This window comes from Festucalex cinctus, chromosome 10 (genome assembly GCF_051991245.1).
Source record: "Festucalex cinctus isolate MCC-2025b chromosome 10, RoL_Fcin_1.0, whole genome shotgun sequence".
In the NCBI taxonomy this organism is placed as follows: domain Eukaryota; kingdom Metazoa; phylum Chordata; class Actinopteri; order Syngnathiformes; family Syngnathidae; genus Festucalex; species Festucalex cinctus.
Genome location: NC_135420.1, coordinates 23,258,486 through 23,285,696, shown reverse-complemented (window position 1 = coordinate 23,285,696; position 27,211 = coordinate 23,258,486). Strand labels below are relative to the sequence as shown.

General features: G+C 41.1%; 2 protein-coding genes across 8 annotated transcripts in view; one reads left to right on the top strand and one right to left on the bottom strand.

The window, feature by feature from the left end:
* The window catches only part of LOC144026660 (uncharacterized), a 144,050-nt gene that overhangs the window by 100,723 nt on the left and 16,116 nt on the right, over positions 1-27,211 (bottom strand). For 4 of the 6 annotated variants that reach the window (XR_013285256.1, XR_013285253.1, XR_013285252.1 and 1 more), the window contains exons 2-3: positions 5,562-5,871; positions 5,335-5,469 (exon numbers count right to left, since the gene is read on the bottom strand). The gene's annotated coding sequence lies outside the window, so the exon portion shown is untranslated. Of the gene's footprint in view, positions 1-5,334; positions 5,470-5,544; positions 5,872-27,211 lie in introns of all 6 variants that reach the window. The other 2 variants (XR_013285255.1, XR_013285254.1) reach the window with 2 other exon arrangements.
* Positions 1-27,211, top strand: part of kita (KIT proto-oncogene, receptor tyrosine kinase a) — a 31,865-nt gene that overhangs the window by 1,766 nt on the left and 2,888 nt on the right. The window contains exons 2-20 of one of the 2 annotated variants that reach the window (XM_077533529.1): positions 5,601-5,855; positions 9,310-9,594; positions 9,755-9,894; positions 11,391-11,562; positions 12,629-12,818; positions 14,021-14,136; positions 14,229-14,343; positions 15,901-16,085; positions 18,628-18,734; positions 18,814-18,940; positions 21,114-21,218; positions 21,666-21,776; positions 21,877-22,018; positions 22,326-22,441; positions 23,961-24,091; positions 24,876-24,998; positions 25,587-25,698; positions 25,776-25,875; positions 26,535-26,640. In XM_077533529.1, the coding sequence (XP_077389655.1) occupies positions 5,601-5,855; positions 9,310-9,594; positions 9,755-9,894; positions 11,391-11,562; positions 12,629-12,818; positions 14,021-14,136; positions 14,229-14,343; positions 15,901-16,085; positions 18,628-18,734; positions 18,814-18,940; positions 21,114-21,218; positions 21,666-21,776; positions 21,877-22,018; positions 22,326-22,441; positions 23,961-24,091; positions 24,876-24,998; positions 25,587-25,698; positions 25,776-25,875; positions 26,535-26,640 (2,738 nt within the window). Of the gene's footprint in view, positions 1-5,600; positions 5,856-9,309; positions 9,595-9,754; positions 9,895-11,369; positions 11,563-12,628; positions 12,819-14,020; positions 14,137-14,228; positions 14,344-15,900; positions 16,086-18,627; positions 18,735-18,813; positions 18,941-21,113; positions 21,219-21,665; positions 21,777-21,876; positions 22,019-22,325; positions 22,442-23,960; positions 24,092-24,875; positions 24,999-25,586; positions 25,699-25,775; positions 25,876-26,534; positions 26,641-27,211 lie in introns of both variants that reach the window. The other variant, XM_077533528.1, reaches the window with a different exon arrangement.

The following is a 27,211-nucleotide window of genomic DNA, read 5'->3' as shown; positions in this document are numbered from 1 at the left end:
AGCGGGGCCATTTTGGGTGAGAGGCACCGTGCACCCTGGACTGGTTGCCATGAATTCCGTGGCACACGCAGACATATGAAGTAATCAAAGTACCATTCATGTCAATGGACTTCAAAATTATGCAAACTGCACACAAGAAGGCCATATCTAAAATAGCATTTGTTGTCATACATCTAATTTTGATAGTGTGTGGTCCTATGTGCACCAAAGTCGTATACTGATGAAAATTTATATAATTAATCGCTACTGGACGCAGAAAATTGAATCTGCATTTCCCTTTCTTCACATACAAACGCGCACATGATGTCACAACCGCAGACAGAGAGCAGCAAATTCGAACCCAAATTCTGTCTGAAAACTATTGGCCAGAGGCTTGCAGGAGTACCCATTGCGAACAGCCAAGGTGTTCATCGAGTAATCAGAAGTCATAAATGGTCAAATAAAAAGGCTAGTGTAAAAATATTTTTGGCCAAAATGTTAGAGAGAGCAGCTTTAAGTTGCATAGAAAATGTTTATAATGAGCAAGATAGAGGCATTTATTGCAGATTGGAAAAATATAAACTTGCAAAGTGTTGCAAAGTGTGGTTGACAGACATTTTTTTTCCGTCTTGTTGCTCTGGCTGTGACGCTCTTGTATCATCTGCAGCGTGAGAGAAGTTTGAAAAGTTGTGTGTTGTGGATATGTGCCGTCTCTGATAATGTTCTGTTCCCTCTTTGTTGCACGGATGTCATTGCATTGGGTGTAATGCTGCTCCACAGATGTGTTGTGCAGTTTTTTTTTATATATAATGGGGAGCCCACCTGTCCTGTGCGGTACAGTTCACATGGCATGACTCTGATGGGTTTCGGTCAGGCTGCGCATCGGCACAGTAGGGATGTAACAATATCCAAACATCACGATACAATATTATCACGATATGAAGGTGACGATACGATCATTATCACGATATTGTGGGGGCATTGGCGATATTTAAAAGCGATCACAATATTGTAAAGAAAAAGAGCTCATACTAAAAAAAAATAATAATAAAAAATAATAAAAAAAATAAAAAAAAATAAACCACCTACAATTGCTAATAACAATATTGAGGCACTTACTTGCTAATGCAAGCACACATTGATCGCTTCACAAGCAAATTTGGTTCCCCTTCATGTGCAATTAGCATAGATTTTAAACATAGAAGGCCAAAACATCCGTAATGAAAATAAACTAGCCACTAGAGGGTGCTAGAACTGCACAAATGGAAACCAACCTGACTTTTTGAATAGATGTGTTCCTTTTAAATATTGTGAACACAACAACGACGATATTGTGGCAGTTTTAATATCACGATATCACGATATTGACTTTATCGTGACATCCCTACTGCACAGAAGTGTGAATGTGAATGGTCGGTTGTCCATATTTGCGCTGCGATTGGCCGGTGAACACTTCAGGGTGTACCCCGCCTCCCGTCCCGAAGGTCAGCGGGGATAGACTCCAGATCACACGCAACGGATTGACAACGCAAGGATGGATTTACTGAGCGTGATTGTGATAATGAAGTCAAAATGTTGTTCCCTTTTGTGGCATTTTTTTCCGCCCACATTTTGTTCATACAAGCTATTTATCTTGACTTCATTATTTTCCAACGTGCATTTAGGCTGAAGTCAGACTATGTTAAGCAAAAGGCTTGAGTTGAGTTCTTGAGATTTAGCTGGTTGATGTACATGCATCTGGTGTATTGCACACCTTTAGAATATCACAACTTTCCCATTAAATTACCCTCAATTACCAGCTAATTACCATAAATTCCCCTCAATCCTCATAATTTTAATGGAAAGTTTCCAAAATTTCTTAACTTCCATGGAAACTTAACCGAAACCTTTGGAAATTTCCATCCATTTTCACAAATGTATTTTATTGGTCAGTCCACACATGTGGGTCATTTTTCTTACATCTTTGAAAATGGCTTGGTCTCGTTGATAATGCAATATTAATGAGTTTTTGTGGTCTCCTGAAACGTGATGATTTTGGAGGTACAAGGATGCCGCCCGCTGCCAAATGGCAACCAATTAGAAAAGGCAAAAAAAAATACATGATAACACGGCACAAGAAGATACGGTCAGTCACCACCATACTTCCTGTTTTTCAGTGGATTATTTTATTTTTAATGCCTACTAGTGTTTAACATAAATATTTACCATAAATATGACTTTACTGCTGAGTTAGCGTAGGTTAATGGCACACTGCGGCCTGTTCTGACTCTGAGATGGCACTCTGTCATAAACTGAGGATCTCTGTTCTACTCTCAAAGATGCTAAATACGCTAGCAATGAGAAACATTTGAAATGGTAATAGAGTGCTCATTATTTGCGAACCTGCTATAGTATATATCACGTTGTTTTAAGCAATTGTGTTTTGTTTTGTTTTTTTTTGGGGGGGGGGGGGGGGGTAGGTTCGGATTAGGGTTATACGTACCGACCGTCATGCCAGTGCATGTGGGAAAGGAGAGCCATGCATGTTTCATGGCTAATAAAGTAGCTTTTGGAGTTTTTGTTTGAGAATTGGCGACTCAGTACAAATTCATCTCTGAAAGTCTGGTGTTGGGGCAGAAAGGTGAGCTGTAGACTTTTGCTGGCAGTGGCTGGATGGCTCAGTGGCGAACACTGCATCAGGAAGGGTAAAAAGTGACTGTGGAAACAGTTGGGTCAAAAATAACCCAATTTGGGTCAAAAATGTGCTTACTAAGGTCAATTTGACCATTCGACTTTGGGTTGTTTTGCATTAAACAACCCAGAAAAATGGGGTCAAATTCACTCAAGTAGTGGGTCGGTCCCTTTTTGACGCAAATTAGGTTATTTTTGACCCCAACTATTTTTAGGGCGTGTTACTCGAGTGCCTCGCTGCGGTGACCCCTGACGGGAATGTTGCTTCTTCTTACGAAATGTTGGGATCGAAATCAATATTTGAAACCACATCTATACTGATAATCAGGCAACCAATTTTCTTGGTAGCTTAAACTCATTAGCGCCCCTTCTGGTTTTGCAGCCATTTTGTTTGCTTCCAGGCACGATTAATCCATCCCACACAGTCTTTAATCGATTTTTATGCCCTTCTCTAAATTGGGAGTGCAGTATTGAAGATGCCTTGCCGAAGGGCCTGGGAAGTCAGTTGACTTCCCCACGGCAAACAGTCAGAGAGCAAGTATCCCGACACACGACAGCACACCCGACTAGGAAAAATACACATTCTGGCATTACAATTGCAGTGCTTGTTTTGTTTTTTTACAGTCACACATTTAAATTCGTTGAAATAGTCTAAGCCACACTATACAGTTAGGCATTAACATAACAGGACGCTCCAAATTTTTATGTCAACCAGTTGAATAGCGTAACAAACATACAAACGAAACACATTGAAAAGCAATCGTGTGGAACCGGTTGACATGAAAACATTGAGAAAAAGTCAACATAGAGACTCGCTTGTGTCCTGGATAGTTTTAATCTGTTTATAAAACATGGTCTCGATCCGCATGACCGTGTTGCCGCCACAAAGCTCGTGTTATCGACTTTGATGCAGGTACAATCTTTTGTTTATGTTCGCGTTGGAGATTGTGTCTTTAAGCCCGCGTAATGCACGAGAATACAGTCGGGCTATGGTGGTGGGATGTAAACAAGTACAAATGCAATAAAAGTAGATTTTTCAGGTTTGTTTTTTTCTGTAACTATGTTTTTTACATTCTACTTTTTCTGTACTTTCAACTTGCTTTGTCAAACTAAGCTCGTTGCTTTTTTATGACTTACATAAAGGGGTAAAGTCAATCTTGATGGATTGAGATCTTGGGGGTCTTAAAAGGCAGAAAAAGAATTTGAATCATTGATGGTCTTATTTAAGAGAATTATCTGATGTTATCGTAAAAAAAATATGTTGTCTTGTGCCAGCCTCAAAACCACCAGCTTCTGCAAAAATCACCTTTCTATTTGAAAAATCTATTTTTTTCCAGTTGTCGTCATTAGCTTATTCAGTATTTTCGTTAGCCAGATGACAGCGTTAGCAAAGCACGTTTTGATAGTATAAAAGTTGAGGCAGCACAACAACATGCAACATCTCAGTTAAAATGGGAAACTACTGTATTACTAAATTGACAGTTTAAAAAAAATCCTTTATATATTTAGTAGATTCTGTATTTTTGTTGAGTTAATACTACTTTTCTCACACTTTTTTTTTTTTTTTATCACACACAACTATCTGTAAAACTTCTACTAGTTTTCACCACCTCCGATGTGCTTACATTGCTTTTTGCGTGCGAGTCAAAGAGGGGTGTTTATGATGTAATAATTTTCTCACAAAGATTTTTACTATCTTGAGTATTTTACTGTAGGCATCCATCATGTCATGGGTTATAAAATGTGGGAAGACTTTGGCGTATTGTTAAAATGACATCTTGTGATTGGATCTTGGACAGGTTGCTTTACTTCAGCTAAGCTCAGGAAATAAGTCCGCCATTTTCTCAGAGCAGAGAGAATCATACCTGTGACTTGATATATGCTCTGTTTGTACGGAATATGTCGCTTGCTCAATGTGTGTCGAAGTAGCAGTTGTTCAAATGTTTATGATTGCTTTACTGTTAATTTGGGGTTCTGATGTGTTAGCATTTAGCTAGCAAACTTAGATAAAATGATAGTTTGGGTGAACATTTTGGTGTTTAAATATCCTTCTCTTCGTTTTCCTATAGCAATTCTATTTTGTTATGAGTCAGTTTTACAGATAACTTCACATTGGAAAGACAATTAAACATTGTTTCCACAACTGTTGTATGATACGATACAATATGCGTATACGTGTGTTACATATGGGTACTTTAAAAAGACTATTTCACGCAGGTAACAGGGCAAAAATTATTTTAAATAGGTTTTTTTTATATGGTCGTTCCATATATTTTGGATTTAATTGAACCTTCGGGCCTTAACTTGTATGGGCTGCTTTGCAGATGTTAACCCCGATAATGCTAAGCTGTGCATCCAATAACAATGCAGGTGTCAGGAAAAATCTGCATTTGTCTTTGGCATGATAGTGTTCACATGTAATGTGTGACAGAGGCAAAAAAAAAAAAAAAAACGAAAAAATAAAAAGTGGATCATAAGTCATGGATAGACAATCTTGGCTTGCAACAAGTATTATGTCAATTAGCCAACCAGTGATGTTGCAATCCTGTGTTCTCATACCCAGTCATTAGTCCGTAACATATTTTCCACAAGCGCTTGGGAGATCATGTCGTTCCAAAATTGCAGAATTAAGGTCAAACTTTTAGGTAATAATTCACACCGTTCATCACTAAAAGAACGCCATACCTACAGAGCAGCACTATGGTGGCAGCATAATCCTCTATGGTTGTTTTTCTTCAGCTGGAACTGGGGTCTTAGTCAAAGTGGAGGGAATTATCAGCAGCTCCAAATAGTCCTCGTTGGCGCAAAACCTTCAGGTTTCTGCCAGAAAGGGAAAAAGTGTCAGAAAAAGCCTACTAGAAAATCTGAAATTGATTTGAAGTTAATTAGAGGCACCTAGAAAAGACATTTACCAACTTTCCCTCATCTTGGGTCCCGTTTCTGCCATCCAGGCCACACCAAGCCCAGCATCACCCCCGCGGGACCCCAACTGGTGGTCCCGCTCAACGCGCCCTTTGACCTGCGCTGCCAGGGCGAGAAGGAGATGCAGTGGCGCCGGGAGGAGCGGCCCAAGGTGCGGGGCGAGCGGCGGACGGAGGGCATGTCGGCGTTGCACGTGGCCCGCGCCTTGCCCGTCCACATGGGTCGCTACGTCTGCCTGGAGAGGACCAGCGGCGAGCAGACGTCCATCTACGTCTTCGTCAACGGTAGACGCACGCCTCACTGGAGAACCAAAATACAAGTTTTTTCTCGTCAACAAATTTATGAAATTCTATGATTTTATTCAAGTAATATTCTGGCTTCATCTTTGTATTATAAAAAAAATAACGTCATATTACATCTTTCATTTTGTATTATTGATATTTTTCACACAATATTAAGACTTTACTTTTGTTATGTTCTGAGGTTGGGTCCCAAAGCGCAGACACAAATAAGATTTTAACTCTTTTTTTTTTTTTTTTCACATCGAGAGGCGTGGAACAAACTTGACTAGATGAGAACAAACGAGAGTTGCACAGAGGAACAGAGGTAATAATCCGACAAAAACACACACTTCTCAGACAGGCTTATATAGACAGCGAATCGATCGGATTCGTCGTGGCTGGACATGTGGGTAACAGGACTGACATGGAATTACCTGATTGGCTGTTGACTAGATAAAGAGATTAAAGATTCCTGACATCACATAGCTTTTGACATCACATAGCGTCTTACCAGTTGCTAACTAGATGCTGGTTACATCAGTGCAAAACAGACACTTGACCTCAGTTCAAAACAGACACTTGGCCACACGGTCATGACCCAAACATAACCCTTGCATGGCCCTAGTAATAACCCTTACGTGACCCTAGTCATGACAGTAAATATTACCCTTGCATGACCCTTGTCAGAACAGTAAGCATAACCCTTGCATGACCCTAGTCATGACAGTATAAGCATAACCCTTGCATGACCTTGTCATAACAGTAAGCATAGCCCTTGCATGACCCTACTCATAACAGTAAGCATAACCCTTGCATGACCCTAGTCATGACAACTTTTGCAGCATGAGTCGTAATTTTTTTAATCTAATGATTTATAAAATTAAAATTATTAAATTAAAAATATTTCTTTAGTTTGTTTTCATAATGCTACAATTTTTTCTTTGTAAAATAAATATTCATATTTACAATTATTTTAGATTATGACTTCCCATAAAAAAAAACAATTCATCTAGATTTTAAACCTGCAATATTCTGACTTTATTTTAAAAAATAAATAAATATGTGTTTTATCATTTTATTATTTCTATTAAGTGTGAAGGCGTACGTGACGGAATTGGCGTCATGACCTGGTGCAGGTAGCGAGCAGGCATGACTGTTTTGACCTTCACGTTCCCTTGGCTCGTAGCCATCGCTGCAGGATGATATCATGTGCTGCTAAGTCCCGTCAGAACACTCCTTCCTCACAGGCAGCAAACACAAAAGCGCTTTTTCATGAAGAAGGCCAAGACTCAGCACTACGGGCAATACAGGTTTTTTTTTTTTTTATATACTTCTTTTATCTTTAACAACGTTTTTGTTAATCTTAACATATTCACCTCCACGGCACTAGATTTGTGAAACGTTGAAATCAAAAGAATAGCTTGAGAAGTAAGCACCACAATTCTGTGATTGTTTTTGGCCACTGAAAAATGATTGTTAGATTGAGTGAGTATTTAACATTTTTGACCTACAAAGATATGATTTGGGGGGTGGGGGGGTTATGGGGCGGGTGGATGAACAAGTCTTATTCTGACCAAGAATCAGAGGACATAAAAATACTGGCCAGCACTCTGGCCCCGCGTGGACGAATTTGGTTCAAGAAACCGTCGCATTGCTAATATCGTTGAAGATACATTGGCCATAAAGTTTTCTCTCCATCCTTGTGGGCAGATTAGATAGATAATGCAACACACAAAGACCAAAATCTGATTGGACAAAAACAGAGCTGCTGAGAGAAATGTTACAAAATCAAGACAACAATCAACTCGCTAATTTATTGCGCTGGATTAAAATGGTGCCCACCCCGACCAGACAAAAAACTTTTAACATTTCAAAAAAATGCAAATGACTGCAGTTACATAATCTTCCAAAACTTTTTTTTTTTAAAGGTCTTAGAGCCGTGAGCCACTTCCTTCTCGAATTACAGTGATTTTTTATTTATTTATTTTTTGCTAACCAACTTTTTGGGTAACTATAGATTTAAAGCAGATCGGGTTACCTTTTAACCTGGCAATAGCCAGATGGATAATATCCATCTTACCAGCTAGAAATGCACGAAGCGCCTCTCGCTGTTCAACATTCAACAAGGAAACGGTGAGAACAAAATTCTGCGAGAACAAAATTAATTGCAGCGTCCATTCGTCCATGTTGGGTTTGTTTGTTAGCCCCGGCGTCGGCACTAGCTTCCTGGTTTCGTCACAGTTGCATATCCCACCCCCCAAACACAATGTCGCTCTGTGATTGGTCCAATCTGGTGGTTCGGACCAATCACAGAGCGGTTATCTGCGGGAGCGGTACAAGATGTGTTCTCCGGAGTTTGTGAACTCACACATTACACCAGTTTTAAAATCGCTGCATTGGCTCCCCGTGCGTTTCAGGATTGATTTTAAGGTGCTTTTATTAGTTTTTAAATGTCTTAACGGTCTTGGCCCATCTTATTTATCTGACTTGCTTTTACCCTATTACCCCTCGCGGCCTCTGAGGTCTTCTGGAAGCGGCCTTTTAACTATTCCAAAGGTGAGGACCAAGACACATGGTGAATCTGCCTTTAGCCACTATGGTCCTCACCTATGGAATGGCCTGCCAGAGAGCATCAGGTCTGCAGAGAATATTTATGTTTTTAAGAGGAGGCTTAAGACTTACTTTTTTAGTTTGGCATTTGATTGACCTTTTTTATTTTTATTTTATTTTACGTGTTTAACCGTTTTCTTTTGGTGTTTAAATGTTTTTATTTGGTAGTTATAAAATTTTTAGCTCCAGTTTTTTCTCATGGGGGAGCCTCCACAGTGAGAGGGATGCTTGGTCTTCATCCATCTCACTGTGGATGAACTCCTCCTGGGTGCCTTTCCTTACAGGGTACATCTGTGTACCATGTTGTGGTTTTCATGTGTTTGTTGGGTTTTGGGTGTGTCTGTGGGTACGATCATGGGGATGGGGGGGCTTTTTCTTTCTTTTCTTTTATTGCATTATGGATGTCCAGCACTTTGAGTTGCATTTTAAATGTATGAAAGGTGCTATATAAATAAAGTTGATTGATTGATTGATTGATTGATTGAAATATCGCGAGAATTAATCTTGCGAGAGCAAGGTTAGTTATTTTGACAAGGTTGGGTAAATTATTTTGAGTTGAGGATTGTCTGATGATTGTCAGCATTTCAAACACGATTTTGTTGTGTCCTCAAATTGAAGTAAATTTAATGTATCATTCTTAGAAAATGTTAGTGACAATGGTTAACAATGCTGACATTGGATTAGATTGACTGTGATCTAAAACATACAGAAGCTGTTGATTTAGAAAAATGTCTCAATTGGATAAAAAAAAAAAAACGAAAATAAGTGGAAAAACAAATCAAACAAGCATTCCAACACCTCACTCATCTGCCCCCTTTCACCCGACGCTTTTGTTTTGTTTTGGCAGATCCTGACAACCCTTTCAGGAAATCGATGGTGTTCAACATCCTCACCCGTGTGGGCGACGCCGCATCCATCCCCTGCCTGGCAACCGATCCAAGCCTGTCCGACCTGCACCTGGAGACGTGCTCCGGGGCGGCTCTGGCCCCCGGCCTGCGCCTCAACGCCAGCCTGGAGCAAGGCGTGTTGGTCCGGAACGCGCAAAAGGCCTACGAGGGCTGCTACGTGTGCGCCGGCACGCTGCGGGGGCGACGCGTACGCTCGCACAACTATCACCTGACCGTCAAACCAGGTAACCGTGACTCTACTTTTCCTACTTAAGCTCATTTTCCATGGGCACATGATATGTTTGAACCGAGCAGAGGTCATTCTCATAATCGTCTCCAGTATTTAAGTTCAGTCTTTGTATGTGGGACTTCAGTCGGTCTCACTTGTCCTCGTTCACCTTTCAGTCCCCGTGGCGCCACCCGTCATCGATATGCAAGCGCCCGAGCGGGTCATCCTAACCCTGAACGAGGCTCTGGGCCTCACCTGCAACACCACCAACGTCAACGGCGAGATCAAGCTCAAGTGGGTCGCCCCGCCCGGCTCGGTGAGACACTTATGCATTCTTCTACCAGTCTGCATGTGTCTGCTCATGGATATTTTCTGTTAATGTGAAGTGTCACACGTTATGTTCGTCAGGAGCAGCAAAAAATGCTTTGAATGACCCAAAAGTGTCAGGGGAAAAAAAAAAAACTTCCAAAATGCATTGTTTAGATTACATTACTTACCATTTCTATCAATCCTGATAGTCCAACACACTAAAAACTTTACAATGGGTCAATTTGACCCGTATCCAAAAATATCAGAAACTGGAAAAACTCACAATAAGACATTGTTTATATGACATTAATTCCATCACAGTCACACAAAAATCCAAATCTGACATTGTTTAAATCTTATTATCAACTCTAATTACAGTCACCCAATAAAACCCAACAATTTTGCAATGGGTCAATTTGACCCGTTACCCAAAAGATTCAGGGGGGGGAATCCAAATAAGACATTGTTTATATCTTTTTTTTTTTTTTTAACGCCGCTGCAGTCACTCACTACTTAACTTAATAAAACCCAATAACTTTGCAATGGGTCAATTTGACCCGTTACCAAAAAGAGTCAGGGAAAAATCCAAATAAGACATTGTTTATATCTTTTTACTAACACCGCTGCAGTCTGTCACTACTTAACTTAATAAAACCTAATAACTTTGCAATGGGTCAATTTGACCCGTTACCAAAAAGAGTCAGGGAAAAATCCAAATAAGACATTGTTTATATCTTTTTACTAACACCGCTGCAGTCAGTCACTACTTAACTTAATAAAGCCCAATAACTTTGCAATGGGTCAATTTGACACATTATATATATATATATATTTTTTTTTTTAAAGTAACAAATTAGCAATGGGTCTGTTTGACCCATTATCCAAAAGTGTTTTTTTTTTTTTTTTTTTTTTTTTTTTTTTAAAAGGCCAATTATGACATTGTTTACACTACTTAACAAAACCCAATAACTTTGCAATGGGTCAATTTGACCCATTACCCAAAATAGACAGAAATGGGGGTGGATCTCAAAAGCGTTGTTAAAACCTCATTGTTAAGGATGGTACTTACCATTTCAATCAATGCTGATAGTTGATTTCATTTATTAAGTCACTACACTTACGATATAAAAAAAAATTACAATGGGTCATTATGACTCATTATCCAAAAGTGTCTGAAACTCCCAAAACATTGGTAATTATGTCCCAACCTTTACTTGATTACTCGCAATCAGTGCCTTGTGAATGTGTGTGTAAAGCAAGGGTGTCCAAACTACGACTTGAAGGCCATTTGCAGAATTTCCAATTGTTTTTCTGTATACGGCCCTCGGAGGAACAAGTTTGGACACCCCTTGTTTGAGGGGTCACAGCTTCAAGATCTGGACTGTGTGTATTGTACGTGTATTGTGTGCGTGTGTCATTGTGGTTGGCGAGGATAGCCGTGCAAGACGGGGTTAATCTCTAGAGATCTCTGGGCGTTGACAGGGTGCCGTCTGGTATCCACAGCAACCAGCAAAGGTTGAGACTGCATCGCGTATCCGGGCGGAGCACTTCGACCACATGCGCAGCGCCACCCTGCGCGTGGCCGCCGCCGCGCGCCGCGACTCCGGACGCTACCGCTGCGAGGCCGAGAACGAGAAGGGGGTCAGCGTGCGCTCCGTGTGGCTCGATGTCTACGGTGAGTCCGTGAAAGGGAACACGAGATAACGGCAACAATTCTGCCATCGTATTGACAAGCAAGCCCATCTTCATCCTTTTCTTCCTTCATTCCTTCCACCTTTTTTGTCACACTAGCCTTCTCCTTCCTTCTTTCCATCATATTCCTTCAATCATCCATTCCTTCCTCTTTTCATTATTCTTTCCTTCCTTTATCCTTTCCTCCATTGTTTCTTTCAATCTTTTCTTTCTCCTTTGCTTCCTTCTTTACATCATATTCCTTCAATACATCCTTTCCTTCCTCCGTTCCATTCCCTCATGCTTTCCTTCCTTCATTCTTTCCTCCATTCCTTAAATCTTTCTTTCTCCTTTCCTTCCTTTGATTATTCATTTCCTTCCTTCTCAATTTCTTTCCTCCTGCCATCCATCCCTTCTTTCCTTTATTTCCTTCCACCTATTCTTCCTTTTGTCTTTTACCTGCCTTCCTTTTCCCACCATTCCTTCCTTTCTCCCCTCTATACTCATCCTTTCTTACTTCCCTCCTCCCTCCCTTCATCCCTTTCTCCATCATTCCTTCCTTCCTTCCATCCTACTTCCTCTTTGTCCCATTTCTTGCTACTACTATTCTTCCGTTCTTTCCATCTTCCCTCCCTTCCTTTTTCATTCCTTCTTCAATCATATCTTCCGGCTTTTCTTCCTTCCATCACACGTCCCATCAATCCACTTTCTTCCTCCTTTCTTTCGTCCCTGCCACCATTCTCCCCATCCTTCCTTTCTTCTTCCAGCCTATCTTCCTACTTTCTTTCCTCCCATCATACACTCCATCCAACACATCTTTACTTCATTTCCTTCCTTGCATCACTCTTTAATTCCTTCCTTTCCTCTTTTCTTCCTTCCTTACAATCTTTACTTTCTCCTTCTCTTCCTAAGATAAGTTAAATTAACTTTCCCGTTTGGGGATTCATTTTGTGGGGTTAGTCCGCCTTTATTATGCTGCCGTGTTATTGTGAAGGCAGATTGTGTGCTATTTCCCACATGATATAATAACCTGTGTAGCTTTACACCACCGTGCATTTTTCTTTTCCCAGACAAAGGATTCATCAACGTAACGTCAACGAGCAACAGGACCATCCACGTGCGCTCAGGTGACAGTTTATCCCTGTTGGTGGAGATGGAGGCTTACCCCAGGCCCCGTGCCTTCTCCTGGAGCTTCATGGGCCACGAGCTGAAGAACAACAGCGACCACGTCATCACTACGCAGAGCACGCGTGACTACAGGTGTGACAACACCCCCCCAGCACCGCCTCTCTAGGGATGTAACGATAAGGGCAATGTCGTGATATCGTGATATTAAAACTGCCACAATATCGTCCTCGTCATGTTCATAATATTAAATGGAACACATCTGTGGAAAAAAAAAGGCAGTTTGATGTCCATTTGTGCAGTCCTCGCACCCTATAGTGGCTAGTTTATTAGTGCAATTTAATTTTCATTAGGGATGTTTTGGCCTTCTATGTTTAAAATCTATGCTAATTGTCAGATGAAGGGGAACCTAATTTGCTTGTGAAGCGATCAATGTGTGCTTGCATTAGCAAGTAAGTGACTCAATATTAGAGATTGTGGTTGGTTTATATGCATTGTTGTTATGTACAAAAGCACATTGTGATTTTCTTCTTTTTTAGGGATTAGCTTTTTTTTGTTTTTACAATATTGTGATCTATTTTAAATATCGCCAATCCCCCACCCACACACACAATATTGTGATAATTATCGTATCGTGACCTTCATATCATGATAATATCGTATGGTGATGTTTGGATATCATTACATCCCTACGCCTCTCCCAACTCCTTCCCCGCAACCAACGGCAGTGGAATTTAGCATGGAGTTACCCGCGGGGACTCGCAGCTCCTTGACAAATATGAAGAAGTGAAGAGCACCTCGGGTTGTTTGAACCAAAAAAAGTTGCCGCCATTCAAATGCGCGCAAAGAAAACATGTTTAAATAGTTAAAAAAATGAATAAATAAAACTTCAATGTAGTTTTTGTAATGAAACTTAGTGTTAGTGTACAACGTATAAAACGGAAATGACGGTCAAATTAATACAATGAAAATTGTTTGAAATTGTTAGTCCCGGATTATTCACAAAAATATGATCAAACTGAAAAAAATTGTTGGTTTTGGAATTTTGTTTATGTGGAAATATCGGTTAAACGTTTACAGTACTTTTACATTTTACAGTTTGCTGTGATGCTCTCATGCGGGAAAGCAGAGCCGCAGTCGCCTATGCAATTTTCAGGCATTTACTGGACAATAAACTGAGGTTATTGCGACAAAATATTTGCGGGATTTAGTGACATTGTTTTTACGTAATCCTGCAAACTGGTGGAAATACAAACAATGCAAATATGATTACTTCATTGCTGAATTTTACATTTTTCGTTTATTGCGTAATCAAAATGTCTCCCCCTGGTGTTCAGGTACAGCAGCGAGCTGAGGTTAGTGCGACTGAAGACATCGGAAGGAGGCGTTTACACATTTAAAGTCTCCAACCGTGACACCTCACTGAACGAGACCTTTACCATCTTCGTAACCTGTAAGTGGCTTCAATTTGTTTTGTATTTTTTTTAAGCAAAAAGTATTATGCTTGACTTCTTACATTTGTAATCATGTCTCATTTCCTACTAGCTAAACCTGAGATTGTGTCGCACGAGGGTCCGGTGGACGGGCAAGTGCGCTGCGTGGCCGAGGGATTCCCTGCGCCCAAGATTGCCTGGTACTACTGCGAGCAACCCTACATCAGGTAAGCGCCAAACAATTACCGTCAAGACACTAGTGTAGCGACACTAGTCTAGTGTAAACAACGGCTCCCTTTGAAGTTATTTCAATTCAGGTTACGAAACTACTTTATTATTAAGATTACCCATATTCATTTGGGTGTGTCAGTTTGTATAACTTAATTTTGTTTACTTTCCTGAATTAATAAAATCGCAAAATTAAATATTTTCACCTCGGGAAATTAGTGTACCACATCATAATATGTTGTCTCCGCTGTCCAAAAAACGACCGTGTTCAAATTTTGGAGAAAGTTTTACATTTTAACTGCAGTGTTTTGCAGGGTTTTTTTGTTTGTTTTTTTAACAAAGCAAACAGAGTTTGTTTCAACCCAAACTAAAATAGTTTGTAGCTAACTTTTTTTTTTTTAACTAAACTTTGTACTTGTGTGTTTTACATCAAAATAAAACACTATGACACATTAAGCAAAACACAAAGAAAAATATCTGATGTCTCTGGATAAAAATTAGCAAGTTTTTATTATTTTTAAAGAAACACGCTTTAACAGCGGTTTGGCAGCCATTCCTTAAGGCTTTCCTAATAATTTGGCAAGTCGATGCACAGAAACACGACCCGAGCCCGCCTTTAACCCAAACTAAACCTGTGGTGTGCTAGTGTCAAAAATGGAGTCTGGTGTTCATTTTACACACGTCATCTGTCAAACCCCTGGAACACATTTCTTAATAAGGAATGTCTTCACAAAAAATTGTAGCATGAAAATGCTAACATGGAGCTGGAGATGCTTCTCATCAATAACATGTTTTGTGTCACAGCGTCAACAAAAAACAAAACAAAACATAACAAGCAGAAGCAGCATAGCATAAGCCCAGTTATCAACGTTATGTTAATAACACACATAAGAACATAGGAGTATAACCACAACATTAGCATAGCATCAAATCTGTCATAAAACAGATAGGAGATAGTAGTAACAGATAATAGAGGATTAGCTCAGTTAGCAACACAGTTGTGTTCTACTGTTGTACAACCACTGGCAAACTTTCCATTTATTTGGATTTACTTGGCATGTTTTTCTCTATATTGTATTTTTATTTGCTTTTTTGTTTTGTTTTTATAGTGAATAACAACGTGTGGACTTAAGTCGGTATACTTACATGTGGACAACTAATAACCATTCTGCGCTAGCTCAATTAGCATCAGCGCTATATTAATAGGAAATTTAAGCTAGCCTGTAGTGCACCATTAGCATATTTAGCATCAAAAACGGTCGGAAAACAGATACCGCGTAATAAAACAGAGCTTGGCTAGGATTATCACAGTAAGCAACACAGCTGTGCTGCGCAACCACACAAATTGGTCTGATAAAAATTCCTGGCTGTCCACAAATGTGCCTGACTAAAACAATAACCGTTGTTGTGATTTTTCAACAGTGTGTGGTCTTAAGTCTGCATGCTTACATCTGGACAACTAATAACCAGTTTGCTGTTAATGCAAGATTCTTCACAACAACATCTGACCCCCCCCCAAACCACTTCTCTTCAATGCTGCCCCCCTTTTTCTCCAGGTGCTCCCAGCAGGTGAATGCCACCCAAGAAGAAACGGACATCATCACCATTACGTTGTTCAGCCCCATGTTTGGCAAAACGGAGGTGGAAAGCCGGGTGAACGTCAGCCGGGGACGCTTTAGCACGCTGGAGTGCGTGGCGACAGTGGAGGGCGAGCAGGCCTACACGCTTTTCTCCATTAGTGGTAATAAACACAACAATGACAATAGGCTTACTAAATTAACATACACTGCTCACCAAAAAGTTTGGGTTATTTGTGTACTCATTCACCCAAGCACTCAATTCCAGTCTTTCACAACTACATGTCAATCTTAGGTTAGCTTAGCAATTAGCATGTCTTCTCCATCTTCTATTAATTACTCCTCGCCATCATTCCAGAGAACGATACTTGTCAGAAGTGTAGCTTATTCACCGCTACGGCGATGAGGACTGACTCATTAGAGAGTCTGCAACGTGTTTAGCCACACTAGTAGCCAGCTGGAGCTTGTAGTTAGCTAGATGGTGTGGCGTAGCACCAGGCTAGCTTGCCTCGACAGCATGTAGGTGACGTAAGCGCGTTGTGGCAACGTTAATGTGCCTGTTCGATCCTTGCTCATTTAAAGATGCCATGTGTGCTTTCTTTGTCAACAAGACTTTATGGGAACAACAAACCAATGTTGATTGGATACATGCCCTAACTTCCCCGGCGGAGTGGGCTGTCTACATACCTTTTAATACCTTTTAATTAGGGAAGAGTGCTGTCTTGCTTTTACAACTGCGGTGAGTTTTTGTAAGGGATCATCACCATTACCTTGTTGTTTTGCTCATTGGAGTAGTGCATGCCGCAGCAAATTTCATTCAGACGTCTGAATCATGGATGTTTTATGGCACAATCAGTGTGTGAATGGACAAATCCAAGCCAATTAAGACACACCTTTCTTTAGAGGTGGTGCTGAAATTAAAGAGTGCTTGTAGGTGCAGTATTTGTGACTGTGGCGGGTCATTGTAATTGGTTACGCACTCGGCTTCTTCGTTTTGCTCCTCGGTCTGAAATCTTCAAATGGGATGACTTTTAAATGGGAATAAATTGCAATGTAAAATGCACTTTTTTTTTAACAGGTATGCAAGACGTTTAACTGAAACAACTAAGTAAATCTACTGTGAGCCATTCTGAATTTTGCCAGATTGTGATGTGACAATTTTGCTCAATTATGTATTTACTTGCCAAGTAGGCTACTGTGATAATTGCAATTCGGTGATGAAGTGCTGCCTCCATGAGTGAAAATACAAGCCATGCGTTTACTGTCTTGTATTCACACTGGGCTTGTAGTAGTAGTAGTAGTAGTAGTAGCTGCTCACCTTGTTGCAGCCCATTAGCCTCCCTCTGGTCGTCATAACGAAATCCATACTTGGTGTAGTAGAGGGGGCGGATCAGGCTCATTTCAGCAATATTTTTATCCGGGGTGGTTTAATTTCTGAACATTTAAAAAATGTGTTTAATATAGATGCAACATTTTTTTTTTATGTGGAATCTTATAATAACCCTCCTTGACATTTGTTACCCCCCCCTCCCCCTTCCCCCAAACAACCAAGAACGTTTTTATGTTTTTACAGCTGTGGCGAGTCACACAGTCGTATGTGTTCAGTCTCCCCTTCCGTGCCTGGCTTGGCCTTATTGTTCGCTCCACTGTCCACTGGTGTGTAATAAGCTCTTTATAGAGATAAGGAGCTTTCTCCCCACTTCAAATCTGAGAATGCCGAGTCTGCAGGAACAAATCCGCCAGTAAACCCGTCAGTGGTTCCTAAAGCTCTACGTGTGCGCCACGACATCGCCAAGCCTCGTCCAAGGCAGCCGGGACCCCCTACCACTCGCCGACACGCTGGCACCCCAGGTGGCTCGCGCCAACCTCAGCCAGTCGCGATAGCGCTTTTTTGTTTTTTTTTTTGCAGTAGGGGGGAATTGCGGCAGATGGGGAAGTCGTTATGACACATCATGGATTTGAAGTCATAAAGTAAACAATGGACTCCAGCTAATTCCTATCTGCACATCTTATCGCGGCCAATCATATCTCTCCTGGCTGCTGTTTACCAAACGGTTTATGGGAGACGAGGGTAAAGCCATGCCTAAATTGTGCTTTTAGTCAATATTTTGAGTTGGGACACATTCACATTTTTGGGGCTTTGTATCGACAATATTGGTTAACATAAGGTGACACAAGGGCAACACTTTTTAAATCAATAGACTCACAAAATAATATTTGGTTGGGTAAATGTTGACCTTCACTGTGAGGTAGTTGGACAGTAACAACACAGTTTGGTTGAATAAGAGTCAGATGATTATTCGGTTGACATTTGGAAATTTGTGGGATTTAATAATGCCGGATGTGGGATTTATATGTCCGGATTTTAACCAAAATTACTGGAATTTGGTCTGCCTTTTGAAAATAATTAGATTTTAATCATGCCCTAAACAAGCAACATTACTGTTTGACATTTGAAAATTTGAGAACTGTAATCCTTAGGGGTGTGCAATTAAAGCAAACAGAAGACAAAAAGTATCGACTGTAGTTTCACTCATGGATGCAGAACATCGTTACCAAAAGCAAATACCTTGCCATTTTTTGTGTTTTGTAAGCGCTTTGTGACAGTTCAGGCTGTTTGAAAGCGCTATATAAATAAACTCGAGATGAGTTGAGTTCAATTAATCACTAATAGGCTCCGCAATGCTTTTATTTTTGTCCCGACAGAGAGAACCATTCCACACGGTCTGTTCACCCCATTGCTGGTCGGCTCAGTATCGGCAGCCTCCATCCTCTGCCTAGTCCTCATCATGCTCTTCTACAAGTACCTGCAGGTATTTACTGGAGTTATCCATCAAACAACATAGCACTTGACCGGCTTTGTAATTGCGTGTTGTGGTTGTTTTGTTCCAGAAACCTAAGTACCAAGTGCAGTGGAAGGTCATCGAAGGTATCCACGGTAACAACTATGTCTACATTGACCCCACCCAACTACCCTACGATCACCAGTGGGAGTTTCCCAGAAACAACCTGCGTTTCGGTGAGCCGCCGGCGCCCCTCACAAATTAGTGTAACATGCTTGTCACGCTAGTCTGCGGCGCGTGCCTTGGCGCATAGCATGCACGTGTCACTTCTGACAAGACTCGGGCCTCCCAGTAAACATTTTTAAGGGTAAGAACCAGCAAAAGTAGGAAGAATTCAGTTGTGGAGATTTAGCATTAATCAGTTAGTCACGTTTTCAGGTTGTTGTTTTTTGTTTTGTTTTTTGGCGGGGGTTGCATAACACACTTTGCAGTCCGGTTTCCCGACAAAAGAGCATAACTGTCCAAGTAGCATACATTGCGCTTCTGTGCGTGCGCTGTAGGGAACGGGTCATGTGCAGTTGGGTGTTAGGTTGAGTTTAGTGTGAGGCTAAGATAGAGGCAGCTATACGGATATGCTGATCTGACGGAACACCAGCATGAGTTACCCCTCCTCCACTGCCAGGTGACTCAGCAGTTATCTGACACAGTTGTGACATGTAGTTAGCTAGCTAGCTAGCTAGCTATACCTTCAGATAGTCCGTTGGTTTGTCAAAATTTAGAGTGCCTCATTGTATGATGTGAGTGCATGCTTGTCATGCAGAGAAAGGTGTTAGTGAAAAGGGATGATTTTTTTTTTCTCTCAAAAACATCTTGATTTTTTTCATAGTCTATGACCATTTGAAACACATCTTAGTAATGTAGCTTAACCAAATTGTTTACTTGCCAATTACATGGGGAAAAAAATTGCTGTATATCAGTCACACCCACCAAGCTGTTTGAATGGCCCGTCAAGAACATAAAGCTCATTCATTTTCCACACCGGTTTATCCTAACTGACTTGATAAGAGGCAGACCCTGGTCACTAGGGGTGTTAAAAAAAATCGATTCGGCGATATATCGCGATACTACATCGCGCGATTCTCGAATCGATTCAATAATGGGCAGAATCGATTTTTTTTTTTTTTTTTTTTTTTTTTTTTTTTTTTTTTAGGATTCACACCTTGAGCATGGAAGAATGTTATATGAACGGCACATTAAGCCTTAATATTTTTATTTTAATGCTGTTCAAATGTGAAACAGATTGCAAACTGTTTGTGTACAGTGGCTCACGGTTATAAGCCTCAAGTTTTAGATAAATATATTCATACAAATCTTACAGTGTACATGTACAAATTTACTGATAGTATTTTCTAAATTTGAATGGAAAAAAATCGCAACAATCGACTTATAAATTCGTATCGGGATTAATCGGTATCGAATCGTGACCATTCGTATCGGGATTAATCGGTATCGTATCGAATCGTGACCTGTGAATCGTGATACGAATCGAATCGTCAGGTACTAGGCAATTCACACCCCTACTGGTCACCAGTTTAGAAAGCATAAGCAGAGCTCTGTATTAAATACACACATTGAGCATCATTTGGTGGAACAGTAAACTCCATTTATCCATTCATGCCGCTTCGTGCTCATGGGAAAACTAGAATCTAGCCCAGAGGTGCCCGTGTCCGGTCCTCGAGAGCCCCTATTCAGTCGGTTTCCCATGTCTCTCTCCTCCAATGCAGCTCAATCCAATCAATGATCAGCTCATCAGGCTCAAGCTTTGCAGAAGCCTGATCTTGAATCAAGTGTGTTGGTAGAGAGGAACGTGGAAAACAGGCTTGATAGGGGCTCTCAAGGACAGGACTTGGGCATCCCTGATGTAGCTCAACTGACAGGGGGTAAAAAGACAAACTCTATCCCGCACTGTTTATATGAAAGCCAACCATGTAACCCACTACATCAACAGTCACTGGAACTGTGACTCATGTCGTTCAGACTTAAAACACCAGATAAACGTCTGGGTAGTGGCGGGCTTAACATGGTATGATGTCACCCCCGCAACATTAATGGACATGTGGACAGAGCTGGTAAGCTGCAGTCCTATCCAGCAAAGGCAGTCACAGAGCTCAATCATGACAAAAACCTCCCCTCCCTCACTGCTAACCTCATATTGTTGACATACCCAGGGTGTTGTTTTTTAGCCAACCTCCTCCAACAGCATCCTGCACGTCCTGGTGCTTGAGCACACAGCCCGGGGGCTCAACTGGTGTTGTCCCAGTAATGTTGGCGGGGGGGGTCAGGGAAAGGGAAGGGAGGGGAAAACAGGATGGGCGGTAAGCTTTCTGGATTTCTTTTATGTTTTTGCAGGGAAGACACTGGGCTCCGGCGCTTTTGGAAAAGTGGTGGAAGCCGCGGCTTACGGAATCTCCGAGGCGGACGCGGTCACCACGGTGGCGGTCAAGATGCTTAAATGTACGTTGGAGCTAAGATAAGATGAGGTGTGGTGTGCTGTTGGTATAACTCTGCCACAGGGCTTTGAGTCAGATGTCAAACATCACATGTCGCCCATTAAAACAGACTGGATTATCAGGATGAACTCAGAAATCTATTAAAATGAAGTTTGGGGGAACGCCCTCTTGAATAGTTTAGCGCTTCACAAATCAATTGGGGTCATCAATACAATTACCAGACTACACATTGGATCAACATCGTGATGGAATAAAATATTCTTACATATTATTACTTTGAATACCATTTTATGTTTCAAAAGGGAATTTGTTTTCCCACATAGTTTTTTGGCGAAGACTGAAGGTCTCGCAATCCTTTCATCATTAAATTAAGGTTTCAGTTACATCCATCAATACAAAATATGCAGTTTAATCCAACTTCACTTGGGGTTTTCCTGGTTTTCTTCGACAGCGAGCGCTCATGCCACCGAAAAGGAGGCCCTGATGTCCGAGCTGAAGGTTCTCAGTTACCTGGGAAACCACATGAACATCGTCAACCTGCTAGGAGCCTGCACCGTGGGAGGTAGGGGCGCCTCTGTTCTCACCATGGTGGGGATGTTCAGGATCACTCTTGCCCCGTTTACCTCGCATATTAAATATGACATATTTGTCTACGCCGGAAGGCCCCACGCTGGTGATTACGGAGTACTGCTGCTTCGGTGACCTGCTCAACTTTTTACGGAGGAAGAGGGAATGTTTCTTCTTCTCCAAGACGGATGAAGACGGTTACTACCGCAATGTGATGTTGCAGAGGGGCAACGCGGGGTGAGTTGATTAAAGTACACAAGAAAAGATTTGTTCATAGCAGAATCTGAAATCCCATACTTCCAGACCCCAACAAATGTCCGAAAGTGATACAAGATTACTTTCTTTACTGATCCATCATTTACTGAGCCAAGTCATTATGGACTGCGACCCATTTCTAGTCAAAACAAAATACGAGCTGCAAAATGAGAATTGGGCGTGAAGTCCTGGAGAGCGTCAAAGTGCTGTTTACTATCCAGAACGTGCGTAGGAGTTGGGCGTTTAGAGGCGGCCCCTTTCTCAGACTGCTCCTTTCCTCTCCTCGCAGCGACAGCTTGAACGGCTACATGGCCATGAGGCCTTCTGCCGCTGGCAATCCGCCTTCATCCTCATCTTCATCCTCATCATCAACCATCGCGGAAAAGAGAAGCTCCTTCCGTAAAGGTGAGTCGGACTTTTCAGTTTAAAAAGCATCCGAAGAGTGTTGATCTTAAATGACGTCACGTTTCCCTCATGAATATGCATGAGTCGGACAAAATAGAGTAGGACACACGCGTACACAACATTGTAGAAGAGAGCGATATCCCAGGCGTGAAATTTCAACATGGTTCAATCAACAAACGCACTTTGGAACAGTTTAAACTAGGGGTGTGAATTGCCTAGTACCTGACGATTCGATTCGTATCACGGTTCACAGGTCACGATTCGATTCGATACCGATTAATCCCGATACGAATTTATAAGTCGATTGTTGCGATTTTTTTCATTCAAATTTAGAAAATACTAATCAGTAAGCTTGTAGAGTGTAAGATTTATATGAAAATGTATTATTTATTTATCTGAAATTTCAGTCTTATAGAGGTTGTAATCTGTTTCATGTTTGAACAGCATTAAAATAAATTATTAAGGCTTAATGTTCCGTTCATATAACATTCTTCCATGCTCAAGGTGCGAATCCTAAAAAAAAAAAAAAAAAAAAAAAAAAAAAAAATCGATTCTGCCGATTATTGAATCGATTCGAGAATCGCGCGATGTAGTATCGCGATATATCGCCGAATCGATTTTTTTTTTAACACCCCTAGTTTAAACTTTAAACAATGGTTGACATGCGATGATCTCAAAGTGGGCGGAAAGAACGCCGTTTTCGTAGAAAGGTAAGATTTATTGTATGATCGTTGCTGGCACTCCGGTGCGATCTCGATAGCTGCTAATCTCGTGTTAGTCACTAATTTTCACAAAAACTAAACATTAAAGTCAGGATGTTCATTTGAAGCTTTTAAGCCTACCTTTGGGCTGTTACTTTTGTTAAAGTGGCGTGGTGACACAGTGACCGCTCACATCACTGATCAACTAGCATGTTGTAGGCATTGGGTTCTATAGCGCTGATACTTTATATTAAATTTCACATCGAAGCAGCAGTGGCTTCCGTAGGTAAACTCGAATGATGGATAGTAGCTAGCATGTTGTAGCAGGCAGATAGCAAGGCAAACACTGAGAAAAAAAAAAAAAAAAAAGACGATAAACATACCTACCGTCGCTCATATTGGGTCTGGATTTTCAGCTGCTGGCCCATTTCCACTGATGAAATGTAGAGAGCACATATAGGTGTCTTCGGTGCCGTTTACATGCTTAAAGCCAGTGTAACATTCCTCTAGTTTCCTCCTGGAAACTCCCTTCATTTTATCGCATCGCCAGTCACATAGCGGCAGACACCAAAGTAGCTGAGGTTCGTTGTAACCATAATACATTTGTTAAGGATATTTATGATGAAATAGCGAACCAGTTCACAAGTTTTGGCTCGTACGAATACACTCGACTCAGTCGCCTGCCTGTGCACTGCTCCATTTCTTGTTCGAAACTCAACCGGCCACGCCCAAGCGCAGTGCGCTGTTCTAAAAATAGTACGTTGGGGTAATTGTGAACAGCCCTATTAACATTTAATGTCTTATTAATTCTTTTTCAGGCGGCTACTATGGCGAAGGGGACGCCGAGGGAGAAATGTTTGACGACGACGGCCTATCGCTGGACACTGAGGATCTCCTCAGCTTCTCCTACCAGGTGGCCAAGGGGATGGAATTCTTGGCTTCCAAGAATGTGAGTTATCCCCAACTATCAACTTATCATACCTCATCATCAGTAACATCAAACTGATTTACACTGTTACATAACTTCTTCATCGGGCCATTGGCCAGTTATAGTCAAGTTATATTGAGACAGATTCATTAGTTTGTGCACAAATGCACTCAAATCTCCTAAATCAAAAACATATTTTCCATTCAAACCAGCTTTCTTTACACCCCTAATATACATGCATATAGATTGCATATACATACCAACTGGATACTATATACACATAGGCGTGCACATCTCTCCAATAAAAGACGATTTCGTATACGTATCTCAATAGGTTCTCGATACAGATGCTACATTTTAAAGTATGATTTACAATATGAGAATCTGGCACGGCTTTATTGCTTAATGCATTTCCTTTTTCTACAACCACTAAATATTCTCCACACAAAAATGGTTGTATTCAACTGACCCAGTTATCCTTTGCTAATAGTACATTTTTAAAGTTCTGTATGTGCTTATGCACACTATTTCAGGGCTGGCACTGGTATGCTACACTGAGGCCATGTGTCTCAACACCTTTCATGATAGTATTGTAGTCTTCTTGATTTATCTGATTTCTGGCTCCACATAAAGCACTGCTCGTGTTTCCACGGCTTGTAAGCGTATTCAGAAAGCGTGTCGCGGCACGCCGTTGAAAATTTAATTACTGTCGGAGTCAAGTGTCAGCTGGTAAAAACGGAAAAAATACGCAACACTTGGTTGATGTCACACAGAACATGTCTCATTAGCGCTTCCCTATCCACAGTGCATTCACAGAGACCTGGCAGCCAGAAACATCCTGCTCACTCAAGGGCGAGTGGCGAAGATCTGTGATTTCGGCTTGGCCCGAGACATCACCACAGATTCCAACTATGTGGTCAAAGGCAATGTGAGTCTCTGATTTTTTGTTTTTTTTTATCAAGGAATACTAGATTACATTCAGGTACACTAGGAAAGTCAGTCTATTTAGTAAAAAAGCGGTCTCAAGTTTCATCTATATGTCAAAATATACATTTACAAAAGTAACTAAGTTACAGAAGATGCTGAATACTTGATTAAAAGAAATGGAAGCATTTCCACTCCAGTACTGTAGGTGGCGGTAAGTAACGATCATGTTCACACAGCATCCTCCTCAATTCCTGGGAAACGCAAATTGCATAAGCGCAGTCAGCTGCTTCAGTACCATTACCACAAATAAAAACAAGCATTTCAAATGAGGATTTAATTCCCGTAGGCAGTATCTTATTTTGAAATGACTTGGTCAGACCCATTAAAAAGCCCAAAACGGGTCGCAATCCTGCCTACGGGCTACCAGTGCATATTCTTGTAATCTGATATTGCTTCTCAAGTCGATTTAATCTCATTTCATTAGTGTGTCTTCTGAGAACTTTTTTGCATGGCACTGAAGTCTCTCTCGCACGATTTTGTCGGTAAATTTAATACGGCGCCATAATTTTTCCATCCACTGTCAACTCAGGCTCGGCTGCCGGTCAAATGGATGTCTCCGGAGAGCATCTTCGAGTGCGTGTACACGTTTGAGAGTGACGTGTGGTCGTACGGCATTCTGCTGTGGGAGATTTTCTCGCTAGGTATACGCATCCATCCTCCATTTGTGTACGTTGTCGTTTTTCCGTGTCTTTTCTGACCAGAGAAATCCTACCTGCAGGAAACAGTCCTTATCCTGGAGTGCCCGTGGACGCCAAGTTCTACAAGCGGATTAAAGAAGGATACAGGCTGGACTCTCCCGAGTTTGCACCCTGTGAAATGTGAGACTGAAAGGATGCGTTTTTATTTTATTTATTTTTTTAAAGGTGTTGATGGCGGCGAATACATCAAAAATGTGAGAATTTTATGACGGCCCACTCTCATCCTGTTTCACTGGCAGACAACTACTCAACCAGTAACTTGTTCTACTCCAGAAAACAACAAGAGCCCCACAAATGTATTTAACAAATTGATCATCGCTCTGCAATGACTTAAAAAAAACAAAGACAAACACCGAAAAACATAACTTTCCAATTGTAAACTGAAATACTGTCTGCAAATAGTGGCTTCCACTCAAATTGACACAGGTAAATAAATTATGAGGTGAGCCATCAACTTGATTACATAAATGCCCTACCTCATAATATAAACACCTCATTTTTCATACTTAACCAGCTAAGCAACGATGATCCAAACATATATTCTGCATCGCATCATACCCTATTTACTGTCACAGTGAACTGCTTACCCTATTTGAACCCAGTTGCTAACCAAAACAGCAGCACCTAACAATGAGTACATTTTAAGTATGGAATTATCTATGCACATAATGAACGCATAGTATTAATAGAATATCAATGACAGAAATTCATGTGCATTAGTAGCATTGTTTTTAAATGGTTATACAGTAAAACATAATATATGTGTGACCGCTCCACAGGTATCAAATCATGCGGTCGTGTTGGGATGCCAACCCCATCCAGAGGCCCTCGTTCAGGAAGGTGGTGGAGAGAATTGAGCAGCAGCTGTCGGATGCTACCAAGCATGTAAGTGTCGACACCTCAGAGAGTAATCACTAAACACAGCCAATGACATAATATCCCTCGTGGCGACACTGCTTTCAAGGCAGTGAGCCTCCGTTGTTAAAACAGTCATAGCTAGTGATGTCCCAGGACAAATACATGATGTGCCTTTTTATTTATAAAATGCATTCTGTGTCAATTACAACCTCATAATTAGAGCATGACGACCTTGTTCCTGTCTCTCTCGCTGTGATGTTGTATGACATAGCTGTGAGACAACGCGAGATGTTCATGCGTGTACAATACGGTATGACCTCACTTAAGAATGTATTAAGTAGCTCTTGAAGTATCTGTGAGTTTGAATTGACCTTACCGTTGCACGCGCCTCCCCGCCTACATTGTGAGTACCAATGTAGCAATAAATTGAGATTTAAACATTTCTAGGCACTCTAATTTCCACCAGTAGGACAACCCAGAATTTTCGGAAAGCAAATCTACTGACACCTATTTAGGTCTTGGAGTCAAAAGGCCAGTGTGGACCAGTCAGCAAAATAGAAAGGAGCCACTGTACAGCCATGCTATTTTATTTATGCTA